General features: G+C 46.6%; 1 protein-coding gene across 7 annotated transcripts in view; it reads right to left on the reverse strand.

The window, feature by feature from the left end:
• LOC125030844 (katanin p80 WD40 repeat-containing subunit B1-like) overlaps positions 1–25000 on the reverse strand; it is a 225043-nt gene that overhangs the window by 78934 nt on the left and 121109 nt on the right. For 5 of the 7 annotated variants that reach the window (XM_047621162.1, XM_047621164.1, XM_047621163.1 and 2 more), the window contains exon 1: positions 5091–5391. The exons of 1 other annotated variant lie outside the window; for it this stretch is intronic. In XM_047621162.1, coding sequence (XP_047477118.1) covers positions 5091–5376 — 286 coding nt within the window. In that variant the 5' untranslated portion in view covers positions 5377–5391. Of the gene's footprint in view, positions 1–5090; positions 5392–19428; positions 19994–25000 lie in introns of those variants that run through there. One more of the 7 variants, XM_047621165.1, reaches the window with a different exon arrangement.

A 25000-nucleotide genomic window follows, 5' to 3' on the forward strand; every position in this document is an offset into this window, starting at 1 on the left:
TAACTGCCTAAATACGTGACTCTCAAGTTGGAGTTTGCGAAGAGTTTTGCTGGGACGGAACGACTATTACGAGGCGATAATTACACTGCGTGCGATTCTGGTGTATATATTTTAAAATAAATGTCTATAATCAAGTGGAAATTAATAAAGTTAAAACAAGAACAGAAACAATACTATAAATCACAAAACTCGTGTACTCGTGATCTTTGTAATTTTCTGACACGAAAAAACAGCCTCATAAGTGCAACTTATAATTTCTATAAAAACTACTGAATCATAATTTGAAGATCACCGAATGTTGTGTAACTGAAACACATCTATGCAGCTAAACAATTCGTTAACTTAATATTTTACATTTACAGTAATCCAACTTTACTGTACACGAGGGTGCATAACTATGTACAATGCACTTTAATTCCTTCTCCCCGTAAACACTCCCTTGCATGCAAACATGCACCCACACCTTTGCATAGAGTTGAAACAAAATGCAAGCAAGGATTCTGCGTAAGGGTCGAACGAGAGGTCCAAATGGGTATGTATTTATGAGTGATCTTATCGGGATCTATCAAAGGCTCTTGACGTCTTATCGGTTCATTTTTACATATCAGAGAGAACCCTAATAAACAGTAATCTCTGGTATCACTGCTAATCCGGATACCATTTCCCGCGCCAATTTTCGGCTTACGACTGACTCGCTGACGTCAGCTTCTCTCGTCTCGGGGAAATGCCTCGTCCGCCTCTACACACCTGGCGCAACAGGAGCGCCCTTGCCCCACACTGGGGTAACAGGCGGGCAATTTTCCCACTGGCTCAATCATGCTAGTCAAATTCTTTGTAGAGATTTCCGGAATAGACTTTTTTCCCCTGAACATTCAAATCTAGGCCCCTTCTCCCTAAAATCACCAGAACATGAGCTATGAGATTCTAATTCAGGAAGCTTCGGCGACACCACGTTAAGCAGAGGCCCCGGATGCTCGAGGTGTGCGGGGCGCCCTCGGACACGTCAGGTGCGTCCTTCCCCCTCCGCCCTCGCCACCGTCTGAAGGTTAAGGCGAACTAGATTTTTTTGGGCGGAGGCTTCCTTCGAACCAGGCCTCTCGTACTTCCGGCCGAATACAAAACACTTTTGCCAAATCAAAGGGCCAAAGGTCTGCATGTTTAGCGGCCTTAGAGGAGCCGGAGTGCCTTCCACCGAAGAATGGGCGCCGGTCAGGGGTCCTCGACGGCGCTGTCCATCGTGCCCCACGTAGGCGAGGAGCACCTGTGAAGGTCGGGTGGAGTGCGGGCCGCGTGGGCGGGGCAAGGTGACCACCGCATTCCGAGACCATAAACAAGCCTTCATCAACTCGCTGCTATACATCACTGGCCACGAGGACCTCTCAGTCGGAGCTGGAACGGCCAGATTAAGGCCGAGTTAGCCTTTCTTCATAGGAGCATGACTTAAGGCACAGCGCATAATTCTAGACTGCACAGGAGAGAATAAAAACAAACAATAGTTTCTAACATTAATCCCAAACATCTTGGTAGAAGCAGGCAACCTTAAAAGCAAAACCTAATACAAGAACAAAATATTTCTTGGTTCGCATTTATATAAGTGTGTGTGTGTGTGTGTGTGTGTGTGTGTGTGTGTGTGTGTGTGTGTGTGTGTGTGTGTGTGTGTGTGTGTGTGAGTGTGAGTGTGAGTGTGAGTGTGAGTGTGAGTGTGAGTGTGAGTGTGAGTGTGAGTGTGAGTGTGAGTGTGAGTGTGAGTGTGAGTGTGAGTGTGAGTGTGTGTGAGTGTGTGAGTGAGATGTAGTATTGGTCATCAACCTAAACAACACCACAAACGAATACATTTGTGGTTATTCTACAACTACTACCCCATCCCTCAAAATCGAACGGAGTACAAGTTTGTGATGTCTACAAATAACAATTCTAAGAAAACAAAACAAAACAAAAAAATCCAGATTTATGCCAAAGTAGGCCTACGTACAAGCAGCACCGCAAATCTCACCGACACACCACTGGCCTCCTTCTTTCTTTTTTCCCTCATTTCCTTCATTTCTTCCCTCCCGTATTCCCGCCGCTACTTCTGCGGTTGTAACGACTGACGCCGCCTTCGACCAAGATGCTCGTTAACACCAGCTTTCAGGTACCGTCCCCCTCCCTCCTCCCTATCCCCCATTTGCCTGTCGACCACGGGACCCCCTCCAACCCACCCCGCCCCAGGCACCGCCTTCCTCCTCTTCCCTCGCCCTCTCGCCTCCCCTCTCATTGTCAGTGTCAATCATTTTCGCAACAATGACCATCTTCGTCATAACTCTCGTTGTCACAAGAAGGGAGCCTTGCGCCGGGAGTGCAAAAATGTCCTGCCAGAAGAGGGAAAACGGGATCGATAACCGAGAGTAGACACGTAGCGGTAGACGAAGGATTGGTAGACATGCAAGGGTAGACATGTGACGAGAGAAGTAGAGTCGGGATCGATGCGGCACTGAACGGTTGCTACCAACAAAGCGTGCTGGTGAGCAGAGTTACCCCTTCTGCCACCAATTCCCCGCCACCTTCCACTACTTACTGGAACTATTTATTCTTAAGATACATGATGACTTGCCATCTGCACTTCAATAATCAATCCCAAATAAAATCAAAGGTAAATGTATCAAACAATACCTTTCCTACGTCCTTTTGCTTAAGCCGGAGGGAAAAAAGTATTGGGTTTCCGAGCAGCCTCCTTCCCTTCCCTTCCTTCCCTTCCTCCCCTTCCTCTCCTTCTCCCCTCTCCCCTCCCCGCGCCCCCGGCCTATTTGCCGATCTATCATAACAAATTCATCACACAGCAGCCTGCGATTTCAACGGCTTTCAACTTTCTACCACCATTACCCACGGATTTCTCTTTCCCTGCAACTGTGACAGCGGAGGCGGCGGCCGCGGCAGAGTTGCAAGCAGCGGGAGGCGGGACGGAGCGGCAGAGGCGACAGGGAATCGGAGACAGGTGGCACGGCAGAAGGCGCTCCGCTTTACACGTCATCGCTCCCTCCGGCCGTTCCGAAGGACGTCTTCCCCGCCGGCGCCGAACGCGGGGCGGAGGGGCGGGATCTATTCCAAAGATGCCCTTGATTTCACGAAAGGCAGCATCAGGGAGGAAGAGGAGTATTGGACGGAACAGATGCTGGAGAACATGAACGAGAAGCGTGGAGGACGACTACAGTGATGATAAGGAAGAGGAACAAGAGTAAGAGCTATAAAACCAGAGAAGGAATGAAGGATGAGCAGGAGGAGAAGGAGGAGGAGTAACGACTAGTAGCAGGAACGGCAGTTAGGAAACGGAAAAGAAGGGAGAAGGCGAGGAGGAGGTGGGGATGAAAACAAATGGAGAAGGGAGAAATAGAATGAAAGAAGTCGGAGACTGGAAATAGGAGGAGGACCATGAAGAAAAGAAGTACAGAGAAGGAACTGCAAGGTGGACACAAGTGAGTCAGAACATGGGAAAACAAAAAAATAAAAAATAGAAACCTGCATATCGATATACAATTATGAACAAAAACAAAACAAGTTATGTAAAAAAAAAAAATCGCTGAAAAGATGAATGGACAAGAACCCGGATTCCTTCTCTGTCGTCGCCCGGGAAAACGGCGGCGGTCGCGCAGCTAAAGTGCCGTCGTCTAGGACTCGAAACCCAGCGACGGGCGGGCGACAGGCGGGCGACAGCGGGAACGTCACACACATATCCACGTTGCTTGTTGACTCATATATTCAGTGTGTAAACAATGAACAAACGACACGACACACATGCCCTTAGACAGAACATAATTTCCCCGTAAAATAACTATATTTACATCAGACACAATTAAACCCTCATACAAACGGAGAAATGAAAGGCCAAATAAATCCCCAGAGAACTTAACACTCGAAGCACGCACGCGTCGCTATGAAACCGTCTTTTTACTTTGGCGCAAAACAAGGGTTCCAAAATTAATGAAGGTTACTAGGGTAAACTTGCACACAGCAAGACCTAGCATTAGTAAATGACAAAACGATCCAGGCAATATAAACAACAGAGAGAAACAAAGAAACAAAGTTGAAACAAAGGAGAGTAATACAAAGGAGAGCACAAGGACTCTAACGCTGGCCACCGCACCCTCAAGTTACGGTCCAACGTTATTTGGTAGGACGTGATAGGTTGCGCGGGCGTCACACCACAGGCGGACGACAAAGACAACAGACCGCGCCCGGAGAACTGCGCCGCAAATACCCTACTCCTCAGTATAAATAATAACATGTAAAGATAAATATGAGGTTTTCACTGTATTATTAGTGAGCTAGCAAATCAAGTACTGTAAAATATAAAGAAACAATGGCTAATTGCTTATTTATTTAATTATACCCATTTTCAAACAAAGACTAAATAATAAACTTCACTCATTTGGTGCACAGGTATCAGTACTGAAGACCTGTGCACCGAATGTATGATATGTATCCCTACACTTAAGTTGGGTTATATGCATGACACCCTAGAATTACTAATCCCCAAAGAAAAGAAAAGTACGTTTTTTAAAATATATCGAGACAAAAACATTAGGTGTCCGGAAATATTTTCACTCAGGATTCATTACATAATCAGACAACCAGATTCTTTATCAATCCACTGGTCTGAAACACAGCTTAACCTAAGCTGTCCTAAGCTGTCACAAAACGGCCATCATCTTAATGTGACCCAGCTTAGCACACAACCGCCGAGGTCATGCGCAAAGTGCAGTGATCCATGGAGAAGTTTCCAACAGGCGCATTCAATGCGACTTTCTACGATGACTTAAACACTATAAAAAATAAGCCCTCTCCGCTGCCGCTTTTACCCCGGGGGGACCCAAGGGACCGCCAGTGCGCCTCGGGCAACTCGGGACTTTCCTGAGATCCGAAGGCTTAAGACACCGCTCGGCATCCGGTGTGGACAGAGAATAACACTCCTCGGTTGCGTTAAGGACCTGCCTCGTTCTCTGCGGCGACAAGCGATAACAAACACCAACACTAACAAGAGGGACACAAACCTATCTACTCCTCTCCTCTTCTCTCCTCCTCCTCCTTTTGCCTCTAAACCGCACTCGCCAACTTACCGCCATTAACTCTTTTGGAAGATAATAAAATAGCGAATAGAAACCCGCCAGCACCACCGCACAAACAACCACACGGGGTAACGGTGAAAAACATTAGTGGAGAGTGTTTCCTGCCGACCACCACCGCCACTTTCTCGGTGGGACGGAGACGCGGCGTTTCCCAGGCTCTTTGTGAGGAGGGCTTTCCCATGCGGGCCTCTGCATGCAGCCCATCAGCATGTAACTGTTTACAGCACTGGGACCGCAACTCCGTGCAACTACAGGAAGTTCCGCCTGTCCAAATCATTCTAAATCTTTGCCGTTCTGAATGGAATTATCTTTAGTTGCGAACATTGAACCCGTATCTTAAAAACGTTTTCCTTTACCTTATTACACTTCGACCTGGCCCTCCCTCGAAAGCAATATTTGATATACGGTGCCTGGCATCAAAGTAAAGACATCTCCCCTGATTCTCACTACACAATGACTGCCCTTAGACAGAACATAATTTCCCCGTAAAATAACTATATTTACATCAGAATCTGCCATACGTTAACGCCAAAGCTCGTCCCTCACACTAAATCTCAGGTTGTATCTGCTTTGTACTCCACATGTAGACTTGTGTATCGTGGTGTCTGCTCGCCGCCGCCTGCCTCGTTTGGGCGCAACAGCCGCAAGGCATCGCTCTCAAATTAGGCCGCGTCTTAATAGGAAGAGATCTCATCGTTTCTTGTCTTTCTGCATATTTTTACGCACTGGTCATCCACTTTGCTGTAAAAATCTTGGACTGAAACCTTCTGTCCCTCATGCACAAGCGCAGGATCTACTTCTACTTCACCCCAGCCATTCAAAATCGCAGTTTTCCTCCAAATTCTGCAGAATAATATACCGTACCTAAAACTTTTTTAAAAATCTATGCCTTGCCTTCGTTGCAAGTATAAGGCCTTCACGGCTATTAAGAAAACAGGTTACGGCTCTTAAAAAACACACACTCCCTTGCTGGACCTCCAAATGGGAGACCCGTAGCAGGAGTTACGCCATCGGAGCCTCGTCGAAATTGCAGGTGCATGTCTGGCGCTCTCTCACACCTGGCGATAAGCCGCGCTCCTGCCCTTCTCCGAAGAGCGACATGCGGGTCACAGTGAATTCGCTTGTCCCTCGAAAGATTAAAAAATAATGAGCAACAATGCTAAATGAAGTGGGAAAAGGAGGGCGAGCGCTGGATGAATGAGACGGTCGGCGGGTGGGAGGGAGGGAGGGAGGGAGGGAGCGGAGGAGGGCTTAAGGTAGATGTGGGATTACTTTCACTTGATACTCCACGCTTACAACGCAGGTCTACCCCCCCCCCCCACACACACACACATCATTCGCCCATGGGTTACCCCCGTCTTCTGATATTTGTATTTCACGAAATTCTACAAGACAGCTATCCAAACAAAGTAATAGTTCTACTAAAATTATGGATTATCCATCGTGTACGTCTTTTAAGGACAATAAAAATAAAATGTAAAAATCTGTGTTTATGCCATTATAGATCCACCTTAGAGGTTGGCGTCACCCTGACCGTTTCCAATAAATAATACGTGGCGCTTGCTCGATACTGAATGATTTTATTGACATAAACTTGCACACTTTTCCCGATCGATACTGAATCGTACTTTGTTCAAGTGCCAAACGTGGCATACTAATCCAGTCATATCAGGTTGGTATTTTTTATAACCTTTGAAGCATACACCAACACTGTTTACATGTTCACCCCCACTTTAGAGCGTTTAAATATACCTTCCACCATTAATGTTTCCCGAACATTTAATTATGTCGTACTCATTTGCCATTCTTAAAAGTTTGAATAAATCCCTCTCTATAAAAAGATATATAAAAAGATATAAACACACACACACACACACACACATATATATATATACACAGATATATATACAAATACATATATATACATAAATACATATATATACACATATATACACATTTATACACATATACACATTTATACACATATATACACATTTATACATATATATACACATTTATACATGTATATACACAGTTATACATATATATACACAGGTATATCCTTTAAAGTGAATAGTTTCTTAACTTTTACATTTATTGGTCGATAACATATTCTAAATGTTTCAATAAGCCATTCTCCACCGACACTTTCCAACCGTTTCACTAGACCCCATAATGACATGTGAAGGTCAGCACACATCAGGGACAGAGGGGGGGAGGGGGGCGGCTGTTGCCAGTACAATGTGGGCCACGTCGCACCCGCCATGGGAACACGTGTGTTTATCATCAATATCATATAGCACGCTATGGTCACACACACGAATATATACACGCACACGCACACGCACACGCACACGCACACGCACACGCACACGCACACACACACACACACACACGCACACACACACGCACACACGCACACACACATCCACATACACACGCACACACATACGCACACACATACACACGCACACACACACATACACACGAACACACATGCACACACATACACACGCACCGTCATGAGATAAACATATACGGTCGTTATGACGATGAAAGGTCACCCAACTCTGTATTATATCCACCGACGTAAACTCATATAACCACACACATCAATTCCGACACGCGAGACTCGAGCATGAAAGGAAACCAAGGCCTACGGCGCTACCTTGTGTCAACAACCTCCCTCGAGATGCCAAGCACACGCGTCGGGCTCTAAAATATAGGCATATGGGTTTGATTTCCTTTCAGCCTCCAGCTCTTCGCCAACTGAACTGTTTTATATATATATCCGCGCTAGTCTACATTGACACAACAAAATAGAGATTACTGATGGAGGTCAGTGATGCCTCAAAATAGTAGTTTATTGAATAATGTAAAATGCAGTAAACTTATTTTCTTGACCATAGTCCTACACAGAGAAATGCATTTAATAATAAAAATAACAAAAATATTATGGTCAATGTATCATCACAAATATAAGAGAATTACCACAAACCCCCTCGTTAAATTCCACCATTATACGGCGAAACCGAGGGACAAAACTATTTTCGGCGAAACCCAAACACAAACAAGCACCAGTTTCCTGGTAGCATTGGCCCTTAGCAACAATAATAATTAGCAGAGTCCCCGATAGGAGGTTTCCTCACGAATCCTCCCAGGCCTATTGTACCTACCCCTACCCCATCCCGCCCCTTCAGCCCAGCCCATCAGGCGTTGGGAAATAGATCTGCCTGCCCGCTCACGCACATGCCGTCTCTTGCTTATTCTATCGATATGTAAATCTGCTTGTAAGAAATGAATCCCCCGAGCCGCAGGGAATTAGGAAAAATAAAATTAAAGCGGATCAGCTTATCAGATAAAACACTTCGGAAAAGTCTAACCCACTACAAGAAAATTGTAGTGTTTGGATTTGGCAAAGCCCGAATGACCGGCAGAGTTGTATCATCTCGTCAATACAGGAGCTTCTCCTTCCGGAGACGACCTGTGTAACCACTGATCTATTACGACCCCCTTCCACGAGCTGCTAAAGCGTCTCTCCCAATCAAGCATGCACAACGATACTAGTGAATCACAGTAAATCGACCGTGCGAATCGTTCCGGCTGACGTGTGTGCGCATGACGGATCTCCCTTCTCCCACGCCTCGCATGTTTCCGCCACCCGTACATGAACACCCCTCCCTGCCTTCCCCTACATGCTCCGCTCGGGTTGGACCCATTTCCTGCATGGGCGACCCCACCGAGGACCCCGAACCCCTCGCCAGTCAATAATCTAGTTCCCTCAACCGCCATCACCATCGCCATGCACAAGCTGCTTCTCGCAGCGTTCTCCGAATGCTTATACGGCATCCAGAAATAACTTTGTTCACTCCAGAATTATATTCTCCTGCCGATACACTGTGGTTCGATACACAGCGATTTTCCTATCGCTATTTTCTAGATAAACATGTGTGGTTCGATACATAAGCCCACTTATTTTTCCAATGCTAAAAACATCACGGTGGAAAATGGTACCAAAAAGGTTGTGCTCAAATAAGAGCAGGAAGAGGTTATTTCAGAAACTTTTCTTTCATCTTTTCGTATATCACGAACACGAACACAAAGTTGATCTACAAATGTCAAATGAGGTAAATAGCGCACTTTGGTCAAATTCCAGTCGGGAGAATTCACAAGATTCCAGTCAATACATTCCAAGTACCGGGTATTGCCACGACTGTCCATGTACCAATATCCTCTTATGGCACAAATGCAGTTTGTTTCCGTCACTGCCATCGTTTTTCCTTCGTCGCCAGCAAGCAAGCAAGCACTAAATATGTTGGAAAGGTCTAAAACCCACACGACAGATCGCGGCGCAGCACGTGGCGGGGGCACGCGGTCACTCGACCACCTCCAGTAATCCTTTCGCAGAGCACCGTGGCTGCCGCCCCACCTCAGGTAACGTCACGAGGACACTGGCGGGAGGGCGGCCGCCGAGGGTACAAGGCCCGAGGGGAGACGAGGGGAGGAACGGAAGGGGAGGGGGGTTCTCAGGTGAGAGCTGGGGGTGTGGGGGAATACAATTGGTAAGAAGGGGAGAGGGAGGGAGAGGTGTTTACATGCAAGGGAGAGCTGCTTACCGGATCACGTATGTAGAACCTGTAATAGTTTTTTTCCCTTTGTTGTGCTATTCGCAATTCGGCCAACAATATGACCCTTTGTTCAACGTGCTGCTGTTGCTCTTAAAGAAATATGTTAAATGTACAACTGTAAACACGCATAGACTATGCTGTTTTACAACGTTCTGTCGATCCCATTCTCTCTCGTTTTCTCTGTATGTATGCCTGTGTCTCATATCCCTCCTTCCCCCTTCTCACTTCCGTTATACTTTCTTCGTTTCGCCGTGATTCTCAGCCTTCTAATTTTGACAAAATGGCAAAACGTATCGCACAGAAATGAAAATCTCATAAAATATACACCACTAATAACAAATGGTCCGCCCTACCTCGCTGTGACCGTGGCCCCCTACCCGTAACCCTAATAGGACTTGCTGGCTCAATACTCGGTGGTTCAAACGTGCGATTCGTAAGTACGGATGTTATGTTTTCCCGGTTCAGTCTCATGCTTACTGGTTCAGTTCTGTGTTTATTTATTTCCGCGACTGCCGAGTCGTGCGTCGGAATCCGACTTTGTATGGTCTGTAAATATTGTTTTATTGGATTTAATTCCTGTATCACCCAGATCCTTTTATTTAATGTATCATGGTCTCTGTGATAAATAAAGATTATTAAGAATGTGTTATGAAGGATTAACAGTCTGCATTTGTAACTATTCTCAGCCGAGCAGCTAAAACCCGAATCCTCATTGAACAAACGAACACCAGTAAACATGATGGCGAAAGAAAAACATAATGGCTTATCAATACGCGTTGAGCGCGCGCGGCCGTTGCAAGCCTGCCCATGTACGAGTGCGCGCCGCCGCCGCCGCCGTCGCCGTCACCTCTTCCACGAAACCGGAGACTTAATCAATAACCTAAACAGCCCTCTCCTAATACCAAGGTCTCTCCTTTTTAAATGCCATGCCCGGCCAGCCATTATCGGCCTCCTCACCTTCCTTGCCACTTGCGTTTCACAGCCGAGAGTACGTGGATTCTAGTGTCCTCAACTGCCCCAAACTGCCCTCAGTTGACTGCGACGCCTCTATGCGTTTTCATAACACCTCGAGATAAATCCGATTCGCATTGACGTCACGCGTTCGGGTATCCGAATCCATAAATCCGCAGTCTCAGGGGTGGAGCCTCAATTCCTAGATGATATCTCGTGCATAACCTCTGTTATCGTGAAAATATATGTGTCCGACCTGTATATTCCGTATGCCCCCATAAAAAAATGCCAAGAATGTAAATTTTCGGTTACAGAATAAACATATTATTATAAGGCGGTACAAATAACCCAGCCTTGCGCGAACATGTATAATCAAAGGTAACAATAATAATAACAATAAACAAATACATACACGTATAGTAATCATCCATCGCCAAGACTGGGTCAGTGTGTCCTTTCTTCTCGAGACGGATAACCCGAGCGTCTAATTACCGCCAAAATGAAAATGAACCGAAGTGTCTTGCTCTCAGGACACGCCAATTTTCTTTGCTCGTGAAGGACATAAGAACAATTACACCAATTATAAGTGTATTTGTTTCTTTTCTCGAATTCTAGTTAACAAATTGGAGAGTGTCATTGATATTCCGACTTTTACTAACCCGAAAACGAATCTCTATTTTACGTTCATTTATATTAAACTTTCCCTTAAATATCTTCCTCTATTATTCTACAGTCCTTCCATTTTTTCTTGTCCCTTACTCCTTCATTCATTTTTCATTATAATCGTCATTTTTTCTTCCAAACTTTGCTCTTCTCCCAAATTGTCCCTTTCTCGCGTTCTTTCTTCTTCCTTTAGTCTTATCTTGCACTTATCCTCCATTCCCAACTCACTCCCTCCGTCCTACTTTGGTGTCTGAGCCTTAATTAGTTACGTTCTATGAATTCCCTAATTATCACAGGATTAGCTCCGACAAAACTCTTCCAGACCTGCGATAGAAAAACATATATAATTGCCCCCACAAAAGCAATAACAAAGAAGACTATAAATAAATAAAAATTAGAGAATAAAAGGAAAAATTAAGGCAGAAAAGAAAGGAAGACCGCAAACAAATGACAAATGACACGCATAAAAAAATCTTCAGCAAACTTGAGCCAAAAACAAAAGGCGTGGGAAAAGCAAGTTTAAGTTGTGAGCTCACATACTAAAATATGCAGGTATGCGTGACAAGGTGTATAATGGAGTGATATACCTGAGGGGCGGGCAGGTGTGGGCACGCCTGCGCAAGTGTGACTGCAGACGTGCCTTCGCTATCGGCTCGGAGACAAAGAAAACGTGTGGAAGTATCGGTTTCGAGGGGGGAGTTGTGTGTTTGTCCCTTGCCGGATGCGGCGCGTGGTCCCCCGAAAGCGTCACGGAACCAACATTGGGTGATATTGAACGTGAGAATCAGGCAAGAAAGATCTGAGTTGCAACTGTCAACAAAATATTTTTGTACTTAATCAATACGTGTACGAAAGTAATCAAATTCCCATCGCTATTTTCTGGCATCCCGTCATGCATGAAAAACTAATCATCACATTTTCTGCCGTGTAATTAAAACCGCCTTTAATTAACCAGTAACGCGGCTCCCGCCCGTGCAAAATTACAATGAAATTGCACGCGATAATTTCCGAAGCTTTTACCAAAACCTTTTAAGTAATCTTCAACTCAGCTTTCACGTCTTGCATCTGCGCACATTCGCCTTCATGTTTTATCGTTAGAACCGCGCTTTTTTCTTTTGTTTGTCTGTATCGCAATCGAGCTTGTCAACTTGTTACACATCACAGAGATCATATATTTACGTTGCCGTTGTTGTTGTAGAACTTAACCGTTACTTCTCAGAAGCCTTAAATTCTCAGTATAAAGCTCGTAGCTGTTGCGAAGTACCGCTTCCAGTCAACGTGCCTGTATTATCTACCACCCACTCCCTTTCCCATTAAGACAACCTGTTCCGAGCGATGAAATATGGGGAATGGAGGGGGAGGGGGGAGGAGGAGGGGGGAGGGGAAGGGGGAAGGAAGAAGGGAGGAGGAAAGAGGAGATGGTGAAGGACGAGGAGAGGGAAGAGGAGGAGGAGGAAGGAGCAGGAAGAGAGGAAGAGGAGGGAAATATGGAGGGGGAAAAGAAAGAGAAAGAGAAAAGGGAGGAGGAACAGCAAGCAGGGGACGAAGGGGACGACGACGACCAGAACGACGAAGAAAAAAAATGGGAGAAGGAAGCAGAAATGAGGAGGCGATGAATACTCCGACGACGGAGAAGAAAAGAAGAAAAGGAGGAGGAGGAGGGAGCTAGGGTCAAGGGCATGCCCCGTTTCCTGCGCCTTCCTGGACCTATTGTCTTGTCTCCTCCCCCTCCCCCTCTACCCACCGGCCCGAAAAGCTCGCAGTATCACCGACTCGCCAGCCTGTAAATCAAGCCCGCGCAGTGTGCTCTTTCCGCCTGCCTCTTGTTCGTTTCCTCTTTGTCCTCGCTCTCTGTCCTGCCCGCTGCTTGAGGTCTCGAGAGCGAACTTACCTTGATGTAAAAAGGTCGTTACCGGTCTGAGGAGTCATTAGCAAGTGGTTTCGTTGAACTTACCTGGAATAAAGAAATAAATGCAATTAATATACGTCACACATCAACATCACAAATTACATCAATATAAAAATAAATTGCGTTGCATGGGCGTGTTAGTAATCATTATACGTATAGTCCAATCGTGTAACAACAAAGGGGAAATAATTTGGGCCTAAAGTAGAATGTCGTTGCCACACAATTAAATCATATAGGAAAAGTAGAGATTTCCAAACGTGATGTGATCACAAAAGAAATAAAACTACAGGGACAAACGCAAGATAAAATGATATCTTGCATTTCTGTTCGCCTCCTACACATTTGTATTTGAGAATGCGTTGCTCTATTTATCTTCACGGCATCGAGGCACCGAGGCTTCACATCAGAATTTCCTAAAGCCAAATCCTCACACCGACCCACGAGGCCTAAGTTCAACAGAATTTAGAAAAAAATCGTAAATCAATCCTATTCAGTTTCAACCGAGCGAAAATCCGTGTCCTCGAGTTCAGTATTTTTTTTTCCCTTCAAAATGGCAACTTTGGAAGAAGACGCGGCCACACACTTTTTGTTTCTCCTTTCAATACCTTTTCCTCCGTTCTTTTTTTCTCGTTTTTTTTTCGAAATCTTTACAGCTCGACGGTACTTGCTGGCCGCTCGCTTAGAAAAGGGTCTCTCGTGTTATTTTCCCCTTTTTTCCACAGGCAAAAACTATAATGTAGAGAGCACAATACCACTCCGAAAACACGAGTTCAATAGTAAAGTGTTCAATCAGGAGTATACATTCAACTAGGCCTATGCTGAAGGGACTGATGCAGACTACAGTATACTAAATACAGCACAAGACCCTACGATACAAGCAAGGATACAATCCTAATGATGTCTAACAATACACTCTTTTTAATAACCATTCAGCCGAGAAGAAAAAGAAGAAAAAAGCCTCCCGTGTAATCACGACCCTCGGCTCTGCAACGTCCTTACGACGATACGCAAGACAATGGCACGGCGAGGCATAACCACAACTTCACGTCATTATTCGGCATGACAAAAGGACAGTGAAGATCGAAGGTCAGGACCATGGGGGAGGGGATAAGGAGGGGGGAGTGGGGGGACACGTCATCCAGAGGGTTGCCCTCTGCCTACCTCTGACCCCTCTCTTCCCTGGCTCCTGCCCCCCCGCCCCCGCTCTTTCCATCATGATGAAACGAGAAGCTTATTATGGCGTCATGATCAAGGTTACATTACATGGGCGGTTGTATTGTTTTCATTGTATTGCCTACTGTCAATCCAGAATATCAAAGAAAAATACGTTACTACTACTTCTTCATTACTAGCGTTTTATATAGTATATTATTATAAACGCCACAATTATGAACTCTTGTATCTTTTAACTGTTTGATCGCCCACACCAGCAATTACATTACGAGTTGAAAGTCATAACAATGACAAACATGACCAACCGCTTCCTCTTATACAACTGATATTCATTGTCACATTAATGACCAGAAAACTGATCTGTAAACTGTAAATCTATATGATTCTGAAAGTTTGTAAATAATCACCATTCATACATAAGCTAGAACTTCTCGGTGATGCAGCAGGATGATTATATGCCCATCCATGGTAACTTGAAATGAATCCCCGTTCCTGCGTAGCAAGTACTGGGTACCATTACTACCGGGGTCACTGTACTAGCACAACCTTCCAAACACCCGTTCCGAGGTTCCTAAGAAATCATCACCATTACCAACAGCCTTTAAGATCCACTGCTAAAGAGAGGCCTCCTGCTGATTTTAAGATTTTCGACACTGTGTACATCGTCGCCTTACCGATGACGTAGGTAGTAGGTAAACCATGCGGCCAGCGTACACTGTACACATGCATCCCGCATAACAAGGAGCGGACCGAGAAACGAGAAATTCATGAAAACGCCAAAGACCCGCATACGAGGGTGTGTACGATGTACCTGGAGAAGTCGTACAGACGAATTCGAGGCTGGTGTCAGACGGCGGAAATGCCTGCCGTAACCGACGAACTGACATTCCTCCAGCCTGCCGGAGTGAAAAAATGCGAAATCAAGAAAGTTAAAAGAAAGGTGGAGGAGGGCGAGACAACGAAATGAAGGAAAGAAGGAGAGAGAAAATAACTCCAAGACCCAGGTGCTTCCGAGATCTCATGCAGACGGAAGTTTGCAGTGGGCGAGGGAAGAGTCCTTGTGAAGGAGGGATCAGGCATGTGGGAAAGGACCTTGTAAAGGTGAGATCACGCTCGGCACAACACGACGTCCTGTCTGATATAATTGTTATTTAACGCGCAGCACCTGGCCTCTATGGTCTTTGTAGACTGCACTTTTCGAACACCTGTACAGTAAAATACAGGCCTTGTATTTTGCCATGTAATTAATTCCAACATTGCAAAACAACGGACAGCTACGGGTTTACATCAGATATAATGTTTATTATGTCCGGGCGCTAAACATTCTCAGCAAAAACACTTATACATGCACATATACACAATAAAATGTACATTTCCTCTTTGCTCAGGCTACTCAGCACATATCATCAACATTCATGAACTTAGATTCTTGTATATATAATACACAGTCAACACTTTTCGTGTGGCTCACATTTTCTAGTGTTGATCAACAGGACAGTCAATGCTCAAAAAGTTTTACAGAAAGCCTTTAAGGTCCTATTGCCTTTTAACCAAAGATAAGGCTCCTTTAACGAAAACGTGAGAATTATATGCCACTTTTTATGTTCAATTCTTCTTTTGCTCTCTAGTCTAAATAATCATAATCTACCAGCAAATTAAAAATAAAAACAAACCTGATTTCACATTCAAAGCACAGTTATAGAACAGTTAGATGAAACTGCAGTAACTTTACATATTTGTTTTGCCATTTCCAAGGCGAGGTGACTAACTCGGAAGGCGTGGCCCCGCATTGCAATACATGCAACAAAACCACCAAGGCAGTCGGTTACCGGCCGCTGACGTCATGCACCTGCTAATGATGTGAAGGCAGAGCGAAGCCTTGACGGGGTCGTGAGTTCTACTTACCGACAACACTCGTTCGGGGTAGAAAAAAGACAAAAAGCGACGGGGGAAATATAATTACCTCCACTGATACGCTGTGGAGAAATGAATGCCGTGTAATTTGCAAGGGCAACTGAAACACCGGATCACGTGGAAAGTGTACAGTAATAAACCCGTTCAGTCCAACACGCCAGGAGAGAGACGTACACCAGATGGCCTCGGGACACTGCGTCAAACACCACCCCTGCGCTCCAGATAAGCACAGCAGTTTTGCAGAACCCATCACTCACATCCAACAGTCACGAAACGACCATCGAAAGAAACACATTACTTAGGCGCCGTTCATAAAAAAGGTTAGAGGGAAATTGCCAACCAACTTGAAGAATTTCGCACCTTAAACAAGACCGTTTCTTTCATAAAAGAAAAAATTCTTCAACAATTCTTCAGAACAGAGTTCTGCGCACCAGTCACCGCCCACACAGCCATCCAACGCCACAAGACGTCAGCATCAAAGGACAAGAGGTGTGTCTGGCGTAGCATTGCTTGGCACCATACAGTATAACCACAAAAGATACTTATTACAAACTCCATAATCACATCCTCTTATAATACTATCACCATCTCCTTCTCCCCCCTCTCTCTCCTCCACCTCCTCTTCTATCTCATTCTTTTCCTCTTTCCCCCCCACTTCCAATTCTTCCATAAAGACTTCCACATTGTTTGTTTTTCTTCTTTCATCTCCACCACTACTTTCTCGGCCTCCCCTCTCATCTCCATCTCCTCCACCCCAATGTCTCTTCCTCCACCTCCTCCACCTCCACCACCTCTTGCCTCCTCAGGTCAAGCTCCGCCTCCTTTAACTGCAATGGCACCTCCAGAGATTAAGGGGTTGCGCCATGAAGAACAGGAACAGGATGGTGAAATTAACCCAACGACTGACTCCACAATATTCAAGATGTTTATTTGCCACCAAGTTTATTTTCGGACTTCGCTTCCACAAATAGGTTACCTTCAGTCAAAGGAAATGCGTGTCCAGAGGAGAGTTAAACTTCAAAAACTCACTGCCCACTATGACCATCTACCAAAAACGGCACTTGCGTCACCCTCGAACAGCTCGCGTTCCAGTCCATTATCTGAATATAATCGCAACTCAAGCGGCAGGACCATGTAAGATAAGGCCAAGCAATAAAGTACAACAAACCCTCGCCCTTCAAGGTTACTGCGCAGCAATGTCCAGAGTCATCACCAAATGTTTAAGAGGTGCACTTGTGTCTGCATCTGATTAAACCACGAATAATGAATGACTTTAAACATAACCCCCGGCAATCAAAAAGTGTTGTCTTTATATTAGCATCAGAAGGCAAAGGTTGTTGGCACCGGGACATGGACCAGCCCGTTGGTCCTGCCAGCAGAACCTGCCGTCGAGTTGGTGCTATCTCGCCCACGCTCCCCCACCTACACCCGCCCACACCTCCACGGTCGTCCTTTCACGCCCCGTGTTCCACAACACGTATACGCCTAAAAGCAGGTACGTTGGACCGACAGGCAGGTAGGTCGGGCGGTTAAATAACAAGCAAGTACATGGCCTGCCTCGAGAAAAAGAGGTGCAGCCAAGGCTCGGGGAGTTGAATAAGAGCTGGCTCGGCAGGTCCTACGTGTCGTCATTCGCCCCTTCCTCATTCCAGCCTCCCGGCCTCCTGCACGGCGCACTATCTCTCCCCTCTGATTCGTGCGAGGGGCCACCTGGGCGACAGCTCATCTAAGTGCACCATCTTACCTGTCGCGGGAGTTGAAGGAGGCACAGTGAATGACACTTGCCGCGCTGGGTTGCCAGTCCTCACAATCCAAGCCTGGTACTGGAAGGCCATCACCAGAACCTGGCTGTTTACCTTTCCCAAACTAAGCCAATCTAGTATCTTGCATTGTCCATTCCAGATAACAAAGCCATATTAAGTTTTATTTACCCGTTCTACTCCTTAGATCCAGTTTGTTCAATGGAGCTCCGCGGACCTGGTGTCTTTAAACCGGCTGCCGTATCGGCCTGCCACGATGCAAATCAGCTTTAGCGAGCAAGCTAGGCTGGAATGTTGACATACTAATGTGGCTGGCAGAATTAACAATAACGAAATGAACATGAATAACAACAATCAATAACAATAATACTGAGAATGGTTACAGGGAAGTATCACCACAGGTGTATAACAAAATAAATACAAAGACAGTTCTACACTTTTGTAAGTTTGTGTGTGTGTGTGTGTGTGTGTGTGTGTGTGTGTGTGTGTGTGTGTGTGTGTGTGTGTGTGTGTGTGTGTGTGTGTGTGTGTGAGCGCGCGTGCGTGCGTGTGTGTGTATAGAGAGAGAGAGAGAACGTGTACGAACGTATATGAACGTATGTGTGTTTGAGTGTGTGCGCGTTTGTGTGTGTTTGTGCGTGTGTTTGTGCGTGTGCGTGTGTTTGTGCGTGTGCGTTTGTACACACACATACGTTCGATGTCAACAATAACGGTGTATTTCCAGACACATATATGATTAAATATATGCATACATTTCCATTTCCATATTCTGACAAGCGCACAAACGTAGACCGACGAGCAGCCGTTCGCTTCGGCGGTCCGCATGCAAATCTTACAGCCGCCCTGCTTCCCTGGAGCGGCTCAACCTTAATCCACAACCAGTGCCACTTCGCTCACCCCATCATGCCATGTCCCTACTTAGAACTTTCCCCGATATCAAACAAAAGTCATGCTGAGAGCCTGGGAAATCTGTTAAAGACTAGAGTAACATTCAATTTTCTATGGCACATAACTCTCGCTACAATAATAATACTTTGGTTTCTAATTACGATGACGCACAGGCTAACCACCGAAACTGCCTCGACTGACGCCCTAAAATAACTTTTACTTATTACATGGATATTCAAAGCATATTCATACGTGTGTGTATGCTTTGCTTCGGCATATGTATGTGTGTGGGTGTGTTTGTATGTCTGTATGTGGGAGGGTGTTTGTTTTACAACCTTTTTATAGTTACCTCACAATCAATTTCTTATTGTTTTTTTTTTTCTTTTCTGTTAGTCTCCTTTACATCTGGTTTAAGTAACGCCCTCCCGTCGTAAGGTACTTACTGCGAGCGTGTGTGACCTGGCGGCCCTCGTCCACCGAGGTGCGGCGGCGGCGCGTGATGCTCAGCGGACGCCGTTTAATTTCCGGCTTTTTCATGGGCGATCTCGAGCGACGATCCATGCCGGCGTCGGCGTCTGCCACAACAGCAGCAGTGGCAGCCCGGAGCCTGCCTGTGCCCCCGCTGCCACCGCTGCTGGATCTCCTCCCGGCGGTAATCTTGCGGTTTCTAAAGCCGCCCGGTGAAGCACATCACCAGGTACCGCGGCGATACGAGCGGCACTCTAGAGATACCTACCGACTTGCGCATGAACGGTGACACAGAGCAGGTGCACCGTCAATTCAACACTGTATCACACAATACTTGGTGCACTGTAACACCTTGCTGCGTTGAAGTCTCATACACTAAATGACACTATCATCATTTGTTACTGTAGTCACATATACTTTTTTCTATCAATATATGAATTTCTTTGAATAAACACAGATTTCAGTTAATAATACTGATTCAATCACAGTGTCCCTTCTTTTGGCACATGAAGTTCTTCAAAATAAACAAACTACAATATCCTGCAAACCAAAAAAATACATTAATTTTTGCCTTCATGACGAAGATAAATATAAAATCCCTTTCTTTAACATCCTTTTTATCACTTATGCTTCCTTAATCTCCCTCCTTCTCCCTAATATTCTCCTGCCTTTTCTATGTTGCACTGTGAGGGAAGCCTTTACATCATCGCCGCTGGGCACATTGTCGAAGAGGGGAAGGGGGAGGGGGCGCGAGAGGGAGAGGGAGAGAGAGAGAGGGGAAGAGGGAGAGAGGGAAGGAGGACGGGGGAGGGAGGGGGAGACATATATATATAATATATATATATATATATATATATATATATATATATATATATATATGAGAGAGAGAGACAGAGAGACAGAGAGAGGCAGAAAGAGAGAGACAGAGAGAGGCAGAGAGAGACAGAGAGAAGCAGAAAGAGAGAGACAGAGAGAAGCAGAAAGAGAGAGACAGAGAGAAGCAGAAAGAGAGAGACAGAGAGAAGCAGAAAGAGAGAGACAGAGAGAAGCAGAAAGAGAGAAAGAGAGAGACAGAGAGAGGAGAGAGAAAGAGAGAGACAGTGAGAGGAGAGAGAAAGAGAGAGACAGTGAGAGGAGAGAGAAAGAGAGAGACAGTGAGAGGAGAGAGAAAGAGAGAGACAGTGAGAGGAGAGAGAAAGAGAGAGACAGTGAGAGGCAGAGAGAGAGAAAGAGAGAGAGAGAGAGAGAAAGAGAGAGACAGTGAGAGGCAGAGAGAGAGAGAGAGAGAGAGAGAGAGAGAGAGAGAGAGAGAGAGAGAGAGAGAGAGAGAGAGAGAGAGAGAGAGAGAGAGAGAGAGAGAGAGAGAGAGAGAGAGAGAGAGAGAGAGAGAGAGAGAGAGAGAGAGAGAGAGAGAGAGAGAGAGAGAGAGAGAGAGAGAGAGAGAGAGAGTTAGAGAGAATGCGAGAGGATAAGATAGAATGAAAGAAAGAGACAGACAGAGGGTGAGGGGGAGAAAAGAGAGAGTGAAAGCAGACAAACATGGGTGAGCCTGAGTGAATGCAAGTAATCCGCATGCGTGCTGTGTGTTCACGTGCCCCTCTCGCCACCATAAGAGAGAGGCATGAAGGAGGTGCGCGGTGGTGTCGCCTCCTTACCCGGCGACTCCTCCTCTTGCCATGATGCAAAGCCGAATGTCGTAAGAGAGACTCGGCTCATCAACCATTCTAAACATGCGCTGTTTTGAACGACACAGTCTTCCATTTCCCCCCCGTAAGATTGCGTCTGGCAATTAAAAAGGTGGTTTTGATGCACAGGAATATTTAGAACGCATTTTCGGGCCCCCAATGGAACTTCCATGAAGTCGGTACATCGATTAAGTTAATGACTTGATGTCATAAATCCTCACTTGGAGCGCCCAGCCCCAACCCCCTCCCACCCTCCCACACTCTTCAAATCCCACAAAAGGCAACCTCTCCACCCACGTCGCATCCCAGGCAACCCACCTCCCACATCTACCCAAAGCTGGCTGAGAATGAGCGCGCACAAACACAAACAGACAGACAGACAGACAGACAGACAGACAGACAGACAGACAGACAGACAGACAGACAGACAGACAGACAGACAGACAGACAGACAGACAGACAGACAGACAGACAGACAGACAGACAGACAGACAGACAGACAGACAGACAGACAGACAGACAAACACACACACACACACACACACACACACACACACACACACACACACACACACACACACACACACACACACACACACACACACACACACATACACACACACACACACACACACACACATACGTGCGCGCACGCGCCCACTTACTCCCCTCCTTCCCCTGCCCCTCCGTCGGCTGAGCATGAGCAGCAAATGTTGCTCAGAGTAAATACCGGCAAAATGCAACATACGTCAACATACCACTGAAAGACACGCAAGGCCTTGAGCTTGAGTACATCGATCAAATTAATAATAAAGGAGGTTCATATGATACGTTGAAGCCCACGCACGACCGACAACGACTGCCGTTCTGCCATTTTTGCATCGATTGCGCTGATGATACGCAACGAAAAGCCAGGAATACAAAATAACTCTTTGCAACGACTGCCGTTCTACCGCTTTTGTACCGACTGCGCTGATGATACGCAACGCCAGGAAAATCCAGGAATTCAAAATATTGTCTATAAACTTGGTAAAAGAAACAATTCTCTTCAGACATATGAACTGCTCATCACTCTACAAACTCAAATCAAATACATGAATATATACCTTAAAATGATTCTCAGTTACACGCAATAGCAAGGAATTGTACGATTTTCAACCAATAGGCAAGCTTTATCCCTCACTTACTATAATCGCACTCGAGTGCAGCCAGTTCTCGCCAACACATCGCTCCATCCCACAATCCCTTATCTGTGTGCAATAAGGCAAGAGGTTAACCCGTGCCACCGAGAACGACCTTGCTGGCTGCACGACGCGCATCGTTAGTGCAATTACAAAATAACACGATTGCCTCCATTACCTCAATGCCACCATCGACCTTTGTTGTCACCAGCTGCGTCTCCTTCTACTACCTCCCCACCCAAGACCCGCATGGCGTCCGTGCAGGAATAAGCCGTTTAACTTCGGAATACACAAACCCAACGAGAATTTATTGACGTCCCCCAAACAGGCCAGCATTCCCCAAAACTTGACTTGAACTGAACAGAACGTCCGACCCAACAGATCCCGAGGCGATGTGACGTTAGAAAAGACCTGCACGCCCGCTCGCCCGCCCACACGCCCACCTGCCTCTCGAATGTGGTGTGAGGAAATCAGCCGAGGAAAAGCCGCAGCAACATGGCCATTGCATCCGACCTTCAACTTCAGCCCGAGATGGAATACAACTGCCTTCCAGTGGACTTGACTGGATGCGGCTCGCGTTGCCTTCTGTGCTTGCGAAAGCGCGTGGCAACAGCGATGTCAAAATACAAACTCGCCTTCAAACGCTTTCAACATCTGTCTATCGCCATGGATCCTTCCTTAACTCTTTATTCTGGATGTGACATGGATGGGGATGGGGAGGGAGAGGAAGGGGAAAGAGGAAGAGGAACGGGGAGGAAGAGGAGGAGGAAGAAGAGGTTGAGGGACGGGGAGGAAGAGGAGGAGGAGGAAGAGGTTGAGGGACGGGGAGTAGGAGGAGGAAGAGGAGGAGGGACGGGGAGGAGGAGGAAGAGGATGAGGGACGGGGAGGAGGAGGAGGAAGAGGAGGAAGAGAAGGAGGGACGGGGAGGAAGGAGGAAGAGGAGGAGGGACGGGGAGGGGGAAGGAGGAGGGACGGGGAGGAGGAAGAAGGAGGGACGGGGAGGAGGAAGAAGGAGGAGGACGAAGGATGAGATGAGATGAGATACTGCTGATAGGGATCAATGGAGTGTAATGACCCCCTAACCCACAACAGCAGCATCACCTGTGCGGCGCCAACAACCCCCGAGAACCTACAGGCTCGTTTTAACACCACAACTCAGATTATCCTTTGGGCGAGTTTTTCCATTCCTTGGTTTGGAGGCACTCTAACGGGGGTGTAAAATGTCGAAAATATCACCCAAATACCAGTTTATATTCCCCGGAGAAATTCCAAGGACTTGGCCGACTGGATTATTGTACTTAAAATTAATTACGACGTTATTCAATTGACAATTATATAAAAATCTAAACCACGAGTCCTCCGAGAAGCATCAAGGTGAAACCCTCTGTGTACCAAGCTAATGGTCTCGTAATCTCGGCTCGGGTCTCTCTCTAATCTCGGACTGAGCTGCCGGAGACGCTAAGGCGACGGGTCTCGAGCGATGTACGTGATATTCTCCGTGTGTCGTGGCAAGGTCGCGTCTGCCGCTCTCTTGTCCCCGGAGAAGCACGTGACGGTCTCCCGCCCTACACTAAATTTCATCTGCGTTCATCACGTGACTCATTCTACGTGGCAACACCATCACACTCACACGCGACGCACAGAACAAGTTTAAGCAAGTATCCTTCCATAAAGAAACTCGTCGTCCTTTCCTCGGATTAGACCCAGCCCTCCCATGTTCCTTTTATCCTCTTTCTTTATGCTATACTGCATATGTAACGCCGCCCCCCTCGCTGCCTGCGGGCTCTGATGCCGTCTTGCCATTTCATCCTATCTCCATTCCCTAAATACGAGAAACCTAAGGCCAGCGTGCATCGCGTACGTCTTAGTAGATAGGCCAATGATACTAACAATATCCAGTCACAATGGGTTCCAATCACTTGATATGCAACAGAACCCCTCCCCCAACCTTGTAGCATCTTGCCTAATCACTCCCTTCAACCCTTACCTACCTACCCCTCACCCCTCCGCCCCGACCCAGACAGCAATCCCCTCGTGATCCTCTTACCCCCAAAACGCCACCCATTTAGGCGGGTTTATGGCGTCCGTGCATAACTCCCACTCGCCTTGCACCGACACGATCACGCCATACGGTTAGGGTGGAACAGGGTGGAACAGGGTGGAACAGGGTGGGAAAAGGGTGGAACAGGGGGGAAGGGTGGAACAGGGGGGAAGGGTGGAACAGGGGGGAAGGGTGGAACAGGGGGGAAGGGGGGAACAGGGGGGAGGGTGGAACAGGGGGGGATTGGGTGAAACACGGCGGGACAAGGCGAAAGAATGGAATAGAGTGAAACACAGCGGGACAGGGCGAAAGAATGGAATAGTGTGAAACACGGCGGGACAGGGCGAAAGAATGAAACAAAGTGGAATTGGTGAAACAAGGAGGGGTGGAGACAGCTTGGAGCAAAGGGGTTCTTCAGTTTCCTTAACCTGCGGCCGCTTCTCTAAGGAAAGCCCTAGGTCTTGATCTCCAAAGAAAAGTACGAATCGCCACAGGAAGACGAAAAGGAGAGCGGGGGTTTCGCGCCACAGTGAGCTTCCTGCACGGCTACTTGGGGGTTATCGTGGCTCACATCTGGAGGATCTACGCCAGGATGTTAACTGTATGGGAACACTATCTCGGGTCCTCTGTTCCTCTGCC

This window comes from Penaeus chinensis, chromosome 11 (assembly GCF_019202785.1).
Source record: "Penaeus chinensis breed Huanghai No. 1 chromosome 11, ASM1920278v2, whole genome shotgun sequence".
NCBI lineage: Eukaryota > Metazoa > Arthropoda > Malacostraca > Decapoda > Penaeidae > Penaeus > Penaeus chinensis.